Genomic DNA, 15,755 nt, shown 5'->3' with positions numbered 1-15,755 from the left:
CCCTGGCAAGCACAGGTGGATGAACCGATAAACAAAATCTGGTCTAGCCGCACAATGGAATATTATTTAGCCATAAAAAGAAATGAAACACTGATACCTGCTACAACGTGGATGAACCCTGAAAGCGTTATGTTATATGTCTTTAATTTTGTGTTTTTATTTTAATGTTAATAAAAAGTTACCAGTTATAACCTCATTTTTTATGTTATGCAGTGATAATTTGTAGTTGAAAATATTTTCATAGGTCCCAGCAATTGCAGTTTGACTTAGTGATTCTTGAATAGTCTCTGCAAACTCTCAGAGGTTTCCGGTGTATTTCAAAGGTTCATGACACTATTTTCCTTCTTGTAAAATGTATCTATACATTCTTCAAGCTTGAAAAACTCTGAGCCTACTGACAAAGATCACTTGGTGCAGGGAGCCTCATGGAGTATCTTACCTAACAAGTCAGGCTCAAATGCTTCAAGGAGCCAGGCTAGTGATGTAAAGGCACCAAGTTGACTGGATGTGAGACGATAGGGAGGATAGGGAGAGGTGGGGACTGTGGCATCCCAGAAAGTTCCTGCTTCACCTAAACTGGGAAGCCTCTATCAATTCTAGATTTTTCTCTGAAATTTCTCAACTATTAGATTTCAGCATCTTGTTCAAAAAAATTGTAAAAACACTGTGGGTAAAACAAACAAATCTGTAGGAGTCAATTATAGACCTCTACTAGAACACACCTAATATAGTTAGACAAATATGGTTTTGAATTCCAACTCTACTCTTTAGCTTCTCATTATTTTCGGCATATTCCTTAGTCTCTCTGATCCTCTTGGCTCATATGCAAAATGGGTCTAATGACAATCTCTTCCTCATAGGATTGTCATGTATGTAAACTATTAAAACAGTGTTGGCAGAGTATAAGATAACTAATATTAGACAATATTATCAGCTGATTGTTAGTAATGAAATTAATGGCACAGATTCTAACTGGTTTTGCTTTTTGGAGGTCTTGGAGTAACTTTGGGGGAGTTTAGTGAAATAACCCTTTATGTTGAATGTGACCTAGGAGAGCATCTTTGAGACTTGTCACGCTGAATAGCTATGTGATAGTCATCAGGTTACTTAGTCCCTTTGTGCCCAGTTTTCCCACCTGTAAAATGGCAATAATATATGGTACCTTCCCTACAAGGTTGTTGTGGGGATTAAACGATTAATACTTATAAGGTGCTTACAATAGTGTCTGGCACATCATAAGCACTATATAAGTATTTGTTAAATAGAAATAAATATAGGACACAAGTTGATGCAACATGGGGTTCTTATTAATACTGTTTCCTCTGAATGATTACTTCTCACTGAGGCATGGATTCAACTTGATGATATCTTACTTTAGTTGATATTTTAAATACAATTTTAGAATGTGCTAACCCAAGTTGTCTGTGTTATGATTCAAGATGGAGCTGTGATCAACACGGACATTATTCAGCTCACCTGGAGACCTTTGAGAATGTCAGACTTGCGTAGGAAGCAAAAAGTCTTGCATCTTACCTTCAGTTCATGATTATTTCAGAGCCAGTTGTTCTGGTTATTTTAATGATTTACTAGTTTTAGGTTTAAGCCATAATATTTCTAGGAGATAAACAAGCTTCTTTAATATATTTATAAGATTTCTGTGGGGCAACAAGCTACACAGAAAAAGGGAAGACTAGACTCAAGCTAAAACTCAGTGTATGACTTTAAGGTAGTTACTTCTCACTGTGTCTTAGTTTCCCACAAGGTAAAACTAAAGAATTAGGCTTCTGTGTGTACTACTGGGGCCTCCCCCCCAACTTCTGAAAAATTAAATATTATGGGAAATTCAAACATACACCCAGGTAGCAATGGAGTTGTTCTGGATGAATCGTGATGAGTGCCTGTTAGCTCTACCCAGTTGGGCCCAGCCTGTCTCTCACAGTAGCCCCTGAGGCATCTTGGTGGGCCCCCCAGGGCTTCTGAAATTCATTTGGAAAACAACTGGGTAAGAGGAGATGATTAACTTTTAGCTAATAGTCTGTGATGCTAAAAAATATACATTTTTTCAAATAAGGTGAACTTTTTGCATAACAAGTAAATACAACATACATACATATATGCATACATAAATATGCTTGTATTTTACCCAAAGTTGGTGACTTTGCTATTTAAATGGACTCTGTGGCAAAATGAAAAATTCTTTTGTAACGTGAACAATCACTCTTCGATGTCTCTGTTTTCTAAATTCTATGCTTTGCTCCTCTTCTTAAAGTGGGACACTTTAGGCTCGAGACACAATTTTGAAAACTTAGGGCACCAGCTTTGTTTTTTCAATTTCTACTTTTTGAGTCACTGGCATTTGTCATTCTTTTTACCTCTCTTCAAAATTGGATAATCTGAAAGAAAAAAAAAAGCTTCCATTTAAAAAAAGGTATCTGAAATTTCACAAAGTATGCTGGCATCACAGCATTCCATGAATATTTAATCATCAGCAGCAAGACAGGAGGTTGGAGAAAAAAATCAGGTTGTGATATTTGGGAACAGCAGGTGTGGGAAGGAGGGTGTTGACACCCTCTGAAAACGGATATGGCATGTTGTGTGGCAGGTTCCCTCTGCGTTTACCACGTCACCTGAGGTCCCAAACGTGCTTTAAGCAAACTAGGGAGTAGGAGCCTATCTTCATGGGCCTTGCACACTTAGCACGGTGGAGAGTTCCTTGGAAGCGTGATGGCCTCCACTGAACTCCTTCCTGTCGCAAAAAACTTCATGCTTTCTCTTTTGTGGGCCTTTGCATAATGCAGCCAGCTCTGGAAACATGTCCCTTTGCATCATCTTTTTTCCTGTTATTCTTGTTAGGCAAGCACCTCTCTTGTGTTTAATAAGTCAGTGAGAGCATAGATATAGAGCTCTTAGAATTGGGGATGGCGACTATTGACACTCAGAGTTCACCGAGGAGCTCTCCTATCCTACAGTCAGGAGCAAGGCAGAAATAAAAGGGTTGTGGGTCCCTTCTGTACAAATCACTTGTCTTGTAACTTAATCACACACTCCACTCTGCCTCCCACTGGCTGCTTAGATTTCACCACTGCCTCCTTGGAGCGGGGACCAACTCATCCTACAAGTTCTTGCCCCTGGGTTTTTGGACAGCCTGTTGAAGTATTCTGAAAGTACATTGAGAAAGTGTAATACTCTAGTTCTCAACCTGTTATGTGCACAACAGCTATCTGGCAGGACTTCTTAACATGGAGATTCCTGGGCCTGCCCTAGAGATTCTAATCTAGTAAATCAGGAATGAGCACAAGAATATGTATTTTCAACTAGAGGTTCTCAGGCAGGTGGTCCAGGGCCTACCTGCCCATCAAATGCTATCTTTGGAGTTGTCTTTCCTGGACCATGCACCAAAGGATACTGTAGGGGAGGAGGACATTTCCTCTCCCCAAATGTGGGTTCGTCTGGCCGGAGAACGAATTAAATTCACATGAGACAGAATAGCAAGAGAAAATTAAACAAAGCTTTATGAGGAACCATGGCCCGGGGCCTTTCTTCCTGAAGGAAGAAAGGGCACCGAAGAAGTGGGGTGCACATAGTGGTTATATACTCCCAAACAGGGTACTTCACATGTGACTGAAATGTCCCTCCCACAATAGTCACAAGATCGCCCTGTCGGCACAGTGCCTGATGGATACAGCAGGTAGTGGTCTGCTGTCTCAGAGGGCGTAGCAGGAGGCTAGTCGATTATCTGGAGCTGGGCAGTCACAGGTGAGCGCAGAAGCAATCAGTTCCTAGCCTAAGGAAAGATGCTTAATCCTTAAGAAATGCCAACATTGGGATGGGGAGGGAAGTCAGTTACAGGAGGTTACCAGACTAGCACAATAAAATGCAGATTTTAAGTCCTTGCCTTTGGTATTGACTAAGAGTTTTTAGAGAGAAGGTCATCTCCTTTCTTCTTCCTGGTACAGAGAGGGAGGCACCTTTATAGATAGAGATTTAACTTACAAACGTAAATGTGTCCTAACAAAGGGCAAGTTCCATTCCTCAGAGCCTCCTTCCCTGTCCCAGTTTATCAAAAGCAATCAGCCTCAAATAATCCTGATGCCAAAGAGACATATCTTGGGGTGGCCATTTCCAGGTCACCACAATACCATGGCATACAGGTCTGGCCTGAGACTGGAGTCATGATGCCCAACCTGTGGGACTGGCTTTGGTTCAGATGTCACAGAGTGTTACCAATGTGCAAAATTCCTTATGTTCCAGGAGCAGAGGCAGGCGTGTGACTGGGTCAGGAACTAAGACAGACAAAAGTAACATTCCCTCCTCCTCCCCATGTGATATGGGCAACTTTCTGAGGTTGTCTGTTTACAATCTGATCACAGCTCACAGGAACTTATCAAATGTCAAGGCAGAATCACTATGCACAGTCCCCAACACATAATAAAGATGAAAATAGACTACAAACTTGTTGGCCTAGTGTTTAAAATCCTCAGTAATATGGCCTTGGCCTTAGAGTCCACTACCCACTTCTATGCTTCATGCATCCCAACAGAGCAGAATGACTCTTCCAGTGACTGTGCCTGGGGATGGGTTTCGGTTTAAACTGAGTCACTTGGGAGTGGGAGCCTCAATTGCCCCAGGTTCCCTTCTTGGATACCTGGGTCCTAGCCACCCCAATAAGCTTCTGTCACCTCAGCACCGTAGCCCTGTCTATTTGACATCATAAGAATTCTATAGCAGCTTCCTCTCTGGGTCAACTCCTGTGGTCAGAACTCAACTTTTTGAATTGAATTGTTCTATCGCTTTCTTTACTTTTCTGTGTCAGCTTAGGTTCTAGAATATAATCTCACCCTGCAAATCAGTCTTTTAGTCATGATGCTGATATGAAGACGGAAACAGTGTAGTACTTAGAAGCACAGAATGCCAGCCCTGGAAGGCTGTCACTTTGCGCATGTGCAAACCTCTTCATGTTGTTAACGAGGAACACAAAGACCAGAGGAGAGAACTTTCCCAAGTGTATACTTGTCCAAATACACACAGAGCTAGTGAACTAGGACTCGGAAGAGACTCTCCGTCCCCACACAGGTGTGTAATACCTTTCACCCTAACTGTGCCCTTCCTACTTTCCTTGGAGTCTCAATGTTTCCAAAGCTTGTCTTTTTTGCCTTGTGGCTTATCACACACTCTTTATTTACACGTTTAAGTTGTGTCAAGGTTCGCCTCCTTCCTTTGATTTCTTCCTTGCTCAGGCTGTTAGAAGAACTTTGGACAGGAGGAAAGAGCGAATGGTAATAATTTCATTGTACTGTGGTTTTAAGACATCAGGGTCATTTTTAATTTAATTTGGCCAATATATATTGAGCATCAGAATCTGCTAGTTACTGCACTGGGTGTGGGACTATGTAAGAGAGGAGAAGGTTCTTCCCCTGTGGGCCCTAAATATATAGAAAGGGGAAGCAATGCAAAAGAGAATTGATGCAGCATGGGAAACTGGCTCACAGTATAAACTTGGCTCAGTCTGTTGTCTGATCTGGAATGGTTTGTTTCACTGATAAAGGAAGGTGGACTGGGATGGCTGCCTGCCATCTGGTAAGATCTCATCTAGCTCAGGATGTTGGGTGGTGACTAGATGGTGTCCACATCCACTCCATGGCTACTGGCATTTCCTCGTGAGCTCAATGAGCAGGCAGGAACCCAGTGTGTATAGCAAGAATGGTGAGCCACACCCTGGGCATGAGTCAGGCCCCTAATCCACCCAACATGGTTGATAGGGGTGGTGCATGTGGCAAGTTTCGTGTCTGCCTACCTTGTCCTTTCTTTGTTTTTATATTAATAAGGAAGGGAGTTGCGTGGCAAGGCCCTGCCGTGGGAGGAGCCTTTCACTCTGCCAATAGTGTCTGGCAAAGCTGCACCATTGTTTTCCTCTTCCTAATATTTCTTAGTTCTATATTGCTTTGGGGGCGTGGAGGTGTAAGAGTAGGGAAGGATCAGCTATGTAGTTTGCGAGCCCCAGTGCAAAATGAAAATGCAGACCTCTGGTTCAAAATTATGAAGTCTTTTAAGACAGTGACAGCAGAGCAAAACCAAGCAAAAGAACCTTCTGTATTCAGGGCCCTGTGCAACTGCACAGGTTGCACACCCTTGAAGCTGCCCTGGGTGCAGGGGGATCAGGGAGTGGGCTGGGGATCTGGGGTAGAGAGGGAGATGGGATTCCACTGGAGCAATAGACACCAGACTGTCGCCTTGAACCAAAGCCCAAAATGACAAGAATTCTTCTCCAGCTGCACCGAATGTGAAAAATGGTGCAAGCGTTATTGCAGCTTGGTGCCCAGAGAGTTCCAAGCTATCATATTTAGATCCTATGGCAGTCAAGAGCAGACCTGATTTTGCAAAGGAGGAGGAGCCAAGACAGCGAGAGTGACCTGGTGCAGATCACGCTGCTGGTTAGTGGCAGATGGGGCTAACTCTCAGGCCTCTAACTTCCATTCCCTTTCCAGCCCACGGTGAAGCTGACAATGAAACTGTTCTCTCTCATTGTGGGTTAAATTGGAACTTGGGAATAAGAGTGACTTGCAGGAAGGGAAATGCGATAAATGATAATTGAATGGAGAAAACAAAACAGTTTGGGAAACCAAAGCAGTTTGTCTGAGTCCTATCTGATACACAACATACAGCAAAGCAGACAAATGTCTGTGCAGCAAAGCAAAACTGGGAGAAGGAGATATTTTCAAATAAAATACGCATATTTCCAACCAGCCTTGAGCTCATCTGATAAGGGACAGATTGTCCAGAGTAAACAGAGAGAGGAGAAAAGATGCGTTGGGCTGAATTTAGTCCCCTGTCGAAATCACAGGGGAGCTAACTGCTCCTCCTTCTCCTGTTTGGACCTCTCCAGCAGCAAGGCCTTATGGGGCTGTGAAGGGAGACAAGGTAGTTCATATACTCGTGCATTTGCTCCTTCATCCAGCCATCAAACATTTCTTGAGCACTCTAATGGCATTGTATTGTGCTAGATCCTAATAAGAATATCTAAGACATGGCTCCTACCTTTAAAGAGAGCAGACAGATATGTATCAGGGGAGAAAACTAGCCACAAGAGAGTATAAATTAGTGATGCATGCTGTGTGCTATCAGAGCTCAAGGGAAGGAGACATTCATACTGCTTACATTTCTCATGATAACCAGTTTGCTTCCACAGCTGCTGCCAGTGTCTAGTCATCATGACTGTGCTCCTCTTTCCCAAAAGACTCCTGGGGTGGCGGCGGAGCTGGGGTATGGGGATGTGGGGTTTTTACAGACGGTACCTGTTTGCCCCGGTGATGAATGGCTGCGTACCAATCTTTCTCTGCACGATCCACTAGCAGGAAAACCTGGGGTGGAGGTGGTTCTGGTACAGACCTGGTGAGGATCTGTGCCTACGTGTACTTTCTCGTGCCCATCTGCTGCCACAGGGCATGTGTGCAAGAGAACAGCCCTGCTGAGGCCAGGGAGAGGGCCAACGGTGTGATCCTTGGGATGTCACTCCATCTTCGTCTGAAAAATAGTGGAAGGGAGGAAGTCTAATAAAACAGCGTTTCCTAGCCCAAATAAGTAACAACCGACATTGGTCTTTCAGTGACAGGGGAAGAAGGGGGAATAAATTGTAAAGGCTGTCACAGAAGAGAGAGAAGGGACAAGGCACCAAAAGAAATGATCTCTAAGCACCTGTCTAGTGACATTTTTCTATGATTCTCTGCTCCTTAGCTGTTGAGCATGTCATCCACCAGGACATCTGTACATAGCCTATGATGTGACTAGAAAGAGTAGATGCGAGGTGAGCCCCACGTGTCGTCGTATGTCCCATCATAATAGTGCTGCACATTCACCCCAATACTTAGCATTTATGAAGCTCATGTCACCTCCAGAATCTCATTTTCTCCCTCAACAGCCCAGGGAGGCGGGTGGGGTCTGTATGATAAGTCCCATTGCACAGAAGAGACAACTGAGGCTTGGGGAAGACTGAGCTACTTGCCGTTCATCCCAGTGAGTGGCAGACAAGGGACGTGAGCTCCGGTTTTCTCTGCGACATTCTTTCCCTGCCTGTGGCCCTCCTGGATGCATCATTTTCTGCTCCAGTTGCTGCAGGGTGCTGTGAGACAGGAGCACAGCATGAGCTGGGAGAAGCGTTCAGCGGCCACTGGAAACCTAGTGATAATGAGGAATCTGCCATGTGGACATGTGATGTCTTCCCACAGAGTCTCTTGCCCTTTAAAATAACATCTTTCAACAGCAATGCATCGGTTGGACCCACTCTGAAGAGACCAGGCTGGGATCCAGCATCTCTCAGCTTCTCCCTCCCCCATGTTTTGCCTTCATCCCAAGCCATCATAAAGACAGTAGGAGCTGAGTGGGAACAGTATTTGTCTTGCAATTACTTCTAATTGCCCTGTAGTTTTGTGGTGTATAAGTGGTGTGACCTAGATACAGTTCTGTGAAATTCTCTTTTCATCTTGGGGTCTGTATTAAGGAGGGGGTAAGTCAGTTGATCAGGGAACAGTGGCTCAATCCATCTCACAGTTAACATGTATCTATATGTAACTCCACTGTCTTCACTTGTCAAAATGCCGGATCTTCTTAACAGCCCAGATCTAAGGCTACCTCTTCTGTGAAGCCTCCCTGGATTGCTCCCTCCTCTGATTCCCACAGCGCTTGTTCTGATCCTATCTGTGGTGCTCATCATTTTCTACATATTTCATCTTCCTGAACTCCTCATGCTAGAGACTGTGTCTAGTTCATTTTTCTATCCTTGCCCACTCTGAGAATTGAGAATGGCCAAGGTAGTTGTTCAGTTCACTACTTATTGAGGGAATGCATAGACTGATTATGTCCTAGACGTTATGGAGGCACGTAAATATACTGTTCGCTCACTGTGACTTCTCCTAAGTGGCCTGAGGTGAGTCGACAGTTTGAACCTTATTTCCTATGGCATCTTGTCATGACTTCAGGATGCCTGGAACAGTGGGCAAATTTTTTGAGGGGTGAGTCTCAGTTTTCCTTTTAAAAGGGGAAAATAGCAACATGGAATCCAACCAGGGTAGTCTCCCAGTGCACCCTAGTTGTTTTGGTCATTAAATAAATACAACTGACTTGGCCAGAGTTTGCTGAATGGAATAGAGAATTTAGGATGGAAATTTGAAAATTTCATCACGTATATACAGCATTTTGTTTTCCATCCTCTTCTTTTTTCCAACAATCCACCTCATGCCAGAGACTATGTCTAATTCATTTTTTGTCCTTGTTGACTCCAAAAACTGAGAATGGCCAAAATAGTTGTTGACTTAACTACTTGTTGAGTGAAAGCACAAACTGATGATGTCCTAGACATTGTGGAGGCATATAAAAAGACACATGGACATGTGGTGTCTTTTCACTGTTCATACTTTACTTATATCGACTCTCTACTATGTAGAAAACTCTTGTCTGGGTTTTGAAATCAGTTCATTAAGACTCAATTACAGGGGCCAGCCCTGTGACCAAGTGGTTAAGTTCGTGTGCTCTGCTTTGGCAGCCCAGGGTTTTACCAGTTTGGATCCTGGGCGTGGACCTAGCACCGCTCATTAAGCCATGCTGGGTGGTGTCCCACATAGCACAACCAGAGGCACTCACAACTAGAATATACAACTATGTACTGGGGGGCTTTGGGGAGAAAAAGAGAAGAAGAAGAAAAAAAAAGACTCAATTACATTTTCTAGCAATTGTTGCTATGTCAAGTCTTATCCTAGGTTCATTCTCATGTGCTTCCTTTCAAATTCTATCCACACCTCTGAAGGAGGAATGATACCTCCAATTTACAGATGAACTAAAACATCAGCTCAGAATGGTAAAAATATGGTTTGCCATAGGTTGCAAAGCCATTAAATGACAGATCAGGATTCATTAAGTAGGTATTAATTGATCATCATTCATTCAATATGTATTTATTTAGTACTTGCTTCATGCTGGACATTGTAAGGAAAATACGGGTGAATAAGATGTGGTCATTACCGTCAAGGGGTTCACAGTCTGTTGAGAGGGACATACACTTAAATGGAAAACAATGTCACGTGGCAAACACTTGAGTAGAAATGCCGACCAGAGATTCTGCGTGCACACGGTGTTTTTGTTTGTTCTCATAGAGATACACTACTCTACACATCCTCTACAATTCTGATACAAAAGTGGTGATGATGTTCAAAATCACAAATATCCAGTAAGTCAAGTCATCATAAAAGATTAACAAAAGGAGGGTAGTCTTCAGGCTTAAGCTTTCTTACAGCTGGTTGGGAGCATACTGATGCCATGGAGGAATGGGCAGGCTGCTCCTGCTCACCTCATCAGAAGATTTCAATCAAAGGGGAAGTTGGCAGAACAATCCAGGACTTCTTGAAGGAGAGGACAGGAGAGAGAGATGTGTCACTGTGGAACAATAAAGGCCCCACCCACAGACCCAGTTTGCTGTCTCTGACAGGTTGAGTTCCACCCTGTAAACAGCCTCAATCCTTTCATTCGACCCTTTGTTTGTGATTGAGCATCTGATTCTCAGTCCATTTGGTGAGGCGAGATTCAGACAGTGGGGTGACAGCACGAGAGCTCCCGCCTGTTTGGCTTTATTTGAGCCCATCACACCTCCACCAGCTGCCATCCGTGGTCTGGCCCCATTCATCCAGGAAGAGAAAGAAGAACCTCGAGGACCAGCCACAGCCTAGTCAGGGAATGCCAGGTGGCTTGTCACTGGTTCTGCAAAGAGGTGAGATTTCTCTCTATGAGCTTATTGCTCCTGTCCCTTCGCCTAGCTTTCTGGCCACCTCCACCACTGACTTACACCTCCACCTAGGCTCATAATTTTCATGACCATATGTAAGTTCTCCATTCTTCCTTACTGCCCTGAGTTAGTGAGATTTGTAGACCAGCAGTTTTTAGCCTATAAAATCACTTGGCCTTCTTATCTATATATTGATTTTGATCTTAACTGCCCTACAAAATGGTAGGCTAGGTATGATTTTCTCCATTCGGTGGCTTAGTGAACAGAGGCTTTGAAATGAAACAGAAAATGATTTGTTTGAGTTTGGTCAGCAAGCTAAGGCCAAGATTAGATTTGATTCCTTCTTCTCTCTCCCTCTACTGTACCACCCAGCAGGTCATACCTTATCTCGAAAAGCTAAGAGAAGTGAAAGGACTTCCTGAACTGTCTAATGGCAAACAAAAGGTGTTATTTCCTTGCAGGCAGGTTGAGAGGGATATGTTTGAATTCATCTGATAGAGATTTTATAATGATATATAGGCTCCATCAAATAGCGCTAATTTTAGAGACCAAATGGGAGTATGTATGTAAAGGGACCTTGTAAACTGAAAAGTGATATGCAAATTCGAGAAGATGACTACATGGAGCCTGAAGCATGTTCTGGCTCTCTGTATAAGAAGGCTTTCCTTTGGGGCTGAATGACACTCTCCTAAAGTCAGCAGCAACATTATGAGGCACAAATGACAAAGGCCCTGGGGAAATATTTTAGCTTTTCAGTCTTACTGTGGTATGTGGAAAAGCAAATCTCAACAGGGGGGAAAAACACCCCCAAATCCTTCCAAATTGACTGCTGCAATTTCCTCTCTTATGACAGCTATCATTATATCTCATTGTTCTACAGCTTTAAGAAAATCTCATCTTCAGTGATTATGTAGTTTATTTTTTAAGATGCTAATTTTAGCTATCATTTTTCCCTACATGCTCAAAAGGTTGTATCATTCTTAGTTGTGGAAGGCAATGTTTCCTTGTGTGTGTGTGTGTGTGTTTGAGTTTGTTATGACAGTGCTAATATTCATCCCTGCGGGCCCACAGTGCAGTGGGTTGCGATGCTATACAATCTTTGGCAGACTTCTGTATATTCTTAGTGTCTTTCTGGCTGTGTCTTGAAGAAATCACTTAATCAATTAGCTTTTCAAAATAGAGAAACTGAAGCCCAGAAAGATGACATGAAGTGCAGAAGGCCATGCAGCTGGCGGTCATTGGAGCTGTAAGTCAAATGCAGATCTCTTACTCTTTTACTGCCCACGACATGTAGTGAATGGTGCCGGGCATCCCTAAGCAGAAGCATTAACTGTGTCATTTTGGAGATTGTACCCAGATGTCCTTTCAGATTCCTTTCACTTAAAAGTTTGAAGACACTTGGACTTTTTCTTAGCATCTAGTGGAAATGTCATACCCTGTAGAGTAGAGGACTTTTCCAGAGAAGCCTCTTTGCTTATTAACCTGGTTCTTGTGGAATATTTGTTTCAGCCAAGTTTTGGAACTTCTCCTTAGGTATAGGGTTGGAAGGTGGACAAACAATTGTGGTATCTTCACGTTATTCAACCAATCTGGAACTTTCTTTGTATCTTCTAGGATCCTTCTAAAGAGGCATCACTCAGTTCAGAACTTGCAATGCTAGTTGAGCTTTTATTCAGAGTTGTAGAATCTAATGGCAGGGTTGAGCCTGAGAGTTCCTTTCATCTGGGTGATTTCAGCATTCAAACGTGTTTTGTTTGTGCTGCAGTGGTAAACAGCATTGAAATAGTTGCAGATATTTAACATCCAGGAAATTTCTTGTAAAAATGCAGATATCTCAGTTTTCAGGAAGAACAGAAGATCTGGTAATAGTTGATCCACATTCCCACGTGGAAAACACATGGGCTGGGTCTGGGCAGCATGTGCTCCCTGTAGGTGGGGCATGTAGTCCCCAATCCTCCACAGCCCCTGTGGGACCTGATTTAGGCTACCAAGTTTTTGAGTTTGTCAACACTGGTCTCTTCCAGCCTCTTATGTGTTCAAATCATTCTCTTTCGAGGGAAACCTAGTTCTACATAATAATAGGCCAGGCCACAGATCAATGTCACCAAGGAGGAGATGAAATTAATTCTTTGGTCCTAACCTCTCATTATTTAAGAGGTAGAAGGAGGAATGATGACTTCAGCAGAACATGCCATTGGCTCTGATACCTACCCAGGATATTAAGCCAGATATTGACGCTAAGTGACTTGAAAGCTAAAATATTAAGGAAGCTGATGCAATTCCAGCATAATTTCCAGATGCCTGCCAGAGAAAAGGGAGGAAAATTGACAAATGCACAATAATACTCTTTACTCAAGAGGTCATGGTATAAAAATAAGAAAAGAAGTTACTATGTATGATAGTACGTGGATAGCAACACAATGCCTTGCCTTCACGAAGAAGGCAGAACAAATCACTGAAATCCTGGAAACAAGCTTAATAACATTTTTTTTATAATCCATTCACTAATAAATAATTTCCTGTTGATCACTTATGGTGTACATCACCCTAAGCTTGGGGATTTGGGGATGAAGAGCAATGACCCTTCCCCAAAGCGTCTTATTAGTACTGAAAATGTGTACACAAATAACTACAACACAAGATAAGACGTGATGAATGATACAAGAAGAAGAAAGAAAATGTTCTTGGTTTTACTGAGTAAGGAGATATTTATGGCAACTAGGTAGGTGGTCATCGAGGATGGTTGTAAGAAGGAAACGGCATTTGGCCTGGGCTTTGAACAGATAGAGGTGAGAAGAGTTTCTAGCAAAAGAATTTAAGCAAACTCATAAGTCAGTACTGTCTGAAGCCTACTTGAAGGATAGAGAACATTCGCTGTGGCTGTGTATGGGACCAATGAGACAGTAGGGGAAATGAGGTTGGAAATTTGGGTGTGCACCAGATCCTGGGTGCTGAGTGGTAGGCTGAGGGCTTCAGATCAGGCAGAACATGGTGACTTTGAGGAGCATTACAACTATTGACCAGGCATCTAGTCCAAGCTCATGACTCTCCAAGTCCATAATTGGGCAGTGACGGAATATCCGTGTAGGTATCACTTAGCTCTGCTTTAAGTTTTTCAGAAGAATTAAGAGCTACAAAACAGAATTGAGTACTTCTAAACACAGTGGACAGTATCAGATGTTTAGTGAGGGAGGCAAGGTGATATTATACAGTGGAATCAGAAAGATGGATGAAAACATTTTTAAAATACGTTAAGCAACTTGTAAGGAATATTTTGAAAAATGTGGTTAAAATTTCTTTTTTTTATTCTATTTTTTAAATTCTATTCTTCTGGGTTATCTGAAAGTTAGAAAAGTGATGTTGCATAAGTCCTTAACTTGTGGGATATGGAGGGTCATTTTTAGTTGATAAGCTTTGTCCTTTGGTCTGGGAGGCAGTCACTCCCTAAAGAATAGTTATAGAACGTTCTTGGATGTCCTGGCCCTAGACTCTTGCGTAATAAACACTGCTGGAGAATTCCATAAATACGTGAATGCTCTGCTATGGTTTTTAGCATTCCTGATGGGCTGAAGGGAAGGTTCTGGTCTTGTGAGGGGCCCCACCAGTCACCAGAACAGTGTTTACATACATACCCCAAGGGATTTATGTAACTAACCAAACTTTCTCATTTTCATGCACATGGGTGTGTGTGAGATCTGTTCGGAATTGTACCTCTATCTCAAACGTCTTTGCTTCAAGGGAAGTAGGTAGGTGATGTGGCACAGACTCAAATGAAGTATGCGAACAAGATTGATTCATTCAAAACTGTGTATTGATCAGCTCTTCTGTTCAATACAAACATCTTTTCAAATTTCACTCATTCAAAACTATTTATTGAACATGTGTTCAGGGTTTGGGAAAATAGCAGCAGTGAGTGAAAAGAAATAATCTCTGCCCTCAGGTAGCTTACATTTCTAATGAGACAGATAGAAAATAAACAAAATCAATCAGTAAAATACGTTATTTATGAAACAGAGAGAAAAGTATAAAAGAGAAGGGGATAGGAAGTCTTGGAGAGTTGAGATTTTGGAGAGGGTACTTAGAGAGTAACAAGTAGTTATTTGAGTAAAGATCCTAATAATACAAGGGAGTGAGCCATGTAAATACCTGGAGAAACAGCATGCCAGGCAGCTGGAACAGCAAGTGCAAAGGTCCTGAGGCAGGAGCGTGACTTCTTGGCACCTTTGAAGAATAAAGCATAAACTGAACTGAGTGGAGAAATTTTTGAAAATGAAGTTAGAAAGATCATGGTGCAGTGAGGATGGGGGCAGCAATAATGCTGAGCCCTGTAAGACACAGTAAGGACTTTGATTTTCACTCTGAGTAAAATGGGATTCATTTCCACATTTTAGACAGAGAAATGACATGGTCTGACTTACATTTCAAAGGGATCCCTCTGTGTGTGTTGAGAATAGATGAGGGTGACGTCGGGACAGGGCAGGCAGAAGAAGGGAGATTAATTAGGGAGTTGTTACTATAATCCAGATGAGTGATGTGGAAGCTTGAACAAACAGGTAGTGCTGGAGGTGATGACAACTGTTTGGATCTTGTGGTTGATTGATTGAATGGCGAATAATGAGACAGCAAGGAGATAATGATGAGGCCAAGATTTTTACTGAGCGACTGTTAGAAAGAAGTGGCCTTTATGGGAGATAGAGAAGACCTTAAGAGGCATAGGTTTTGAAGGAACATTAGGAGCTTACTTTTGGACAAGTTAAGTCAGAGATGTTGAGTACTGAGTTAATATATGTATCTGGGATTCACTGAGGATATCTGAGCTGAAGATGAAAAGTGGGAGGTTGCAATATACATACACATGATATTTACAGCAATGAAATTAAAGGAGATCATCAAAGGAGTTAGTTTAGACAGAAAAGAGAAACGGTTTAAGGGCTGACTTGGGATGCCGTATGGTTTTGGGTTAGGGAGGTGAGGAGAATCTAGTCAA

The 15,755-nt window shown here is 42.5% G+C and overlaps 1 protein-coding gene across 4 annotated transcripts in view; it reads left to right on the top strand.

Annotated features, from left to right (window-relative positions):
* Positions 1-10,482: 10,482 nt before the first annotated feature.
* The window catches only part of TPRG1 (tumor protein p63 regulated 1), a 132,257-nt gene continuing 126,984 nt past the window's right edge, over positions 10,483-15,755 (top strand). Inside the window, exon 1 of one of the 4 annotated variants that reach the window (XM_046659890.1) lies at positions 10,483-10,753. Coding sequence is in view for 1 of the 4 variants with exons in the window: in XM_046659887.1 (XP_046515843.1) it covers positions 10,720-10,753 (34 nt within the window). In the remaining 3 variants the exon portion in view is untranslated. The remainder of the gene's footprint in view (positions 10,754-15,755) is intronic. The other 3 variants (XM_046659886.1, XM_046659888.1, XM_046659887.1) reach the window with 3 other exon arrangements.

The sequence above is a fragment of the Equus quagga genome, chromosome 4, assembly GCF_021613505.1.
Source record: "Equus quagga isolate Etosha38 chromosome 4, UCLA_HA_Equagga_1.0, whole genome shotgun sequence".
Classification (NCBI taxonomy): Eukaryota; Metazoa; Chordata; class Mammalia; order Perissodactyla; family Equidae; genus Equus; species Equus quagga.
This window is presented reverse-complemented; position numbering and strand designations above follow the sequence as displayed.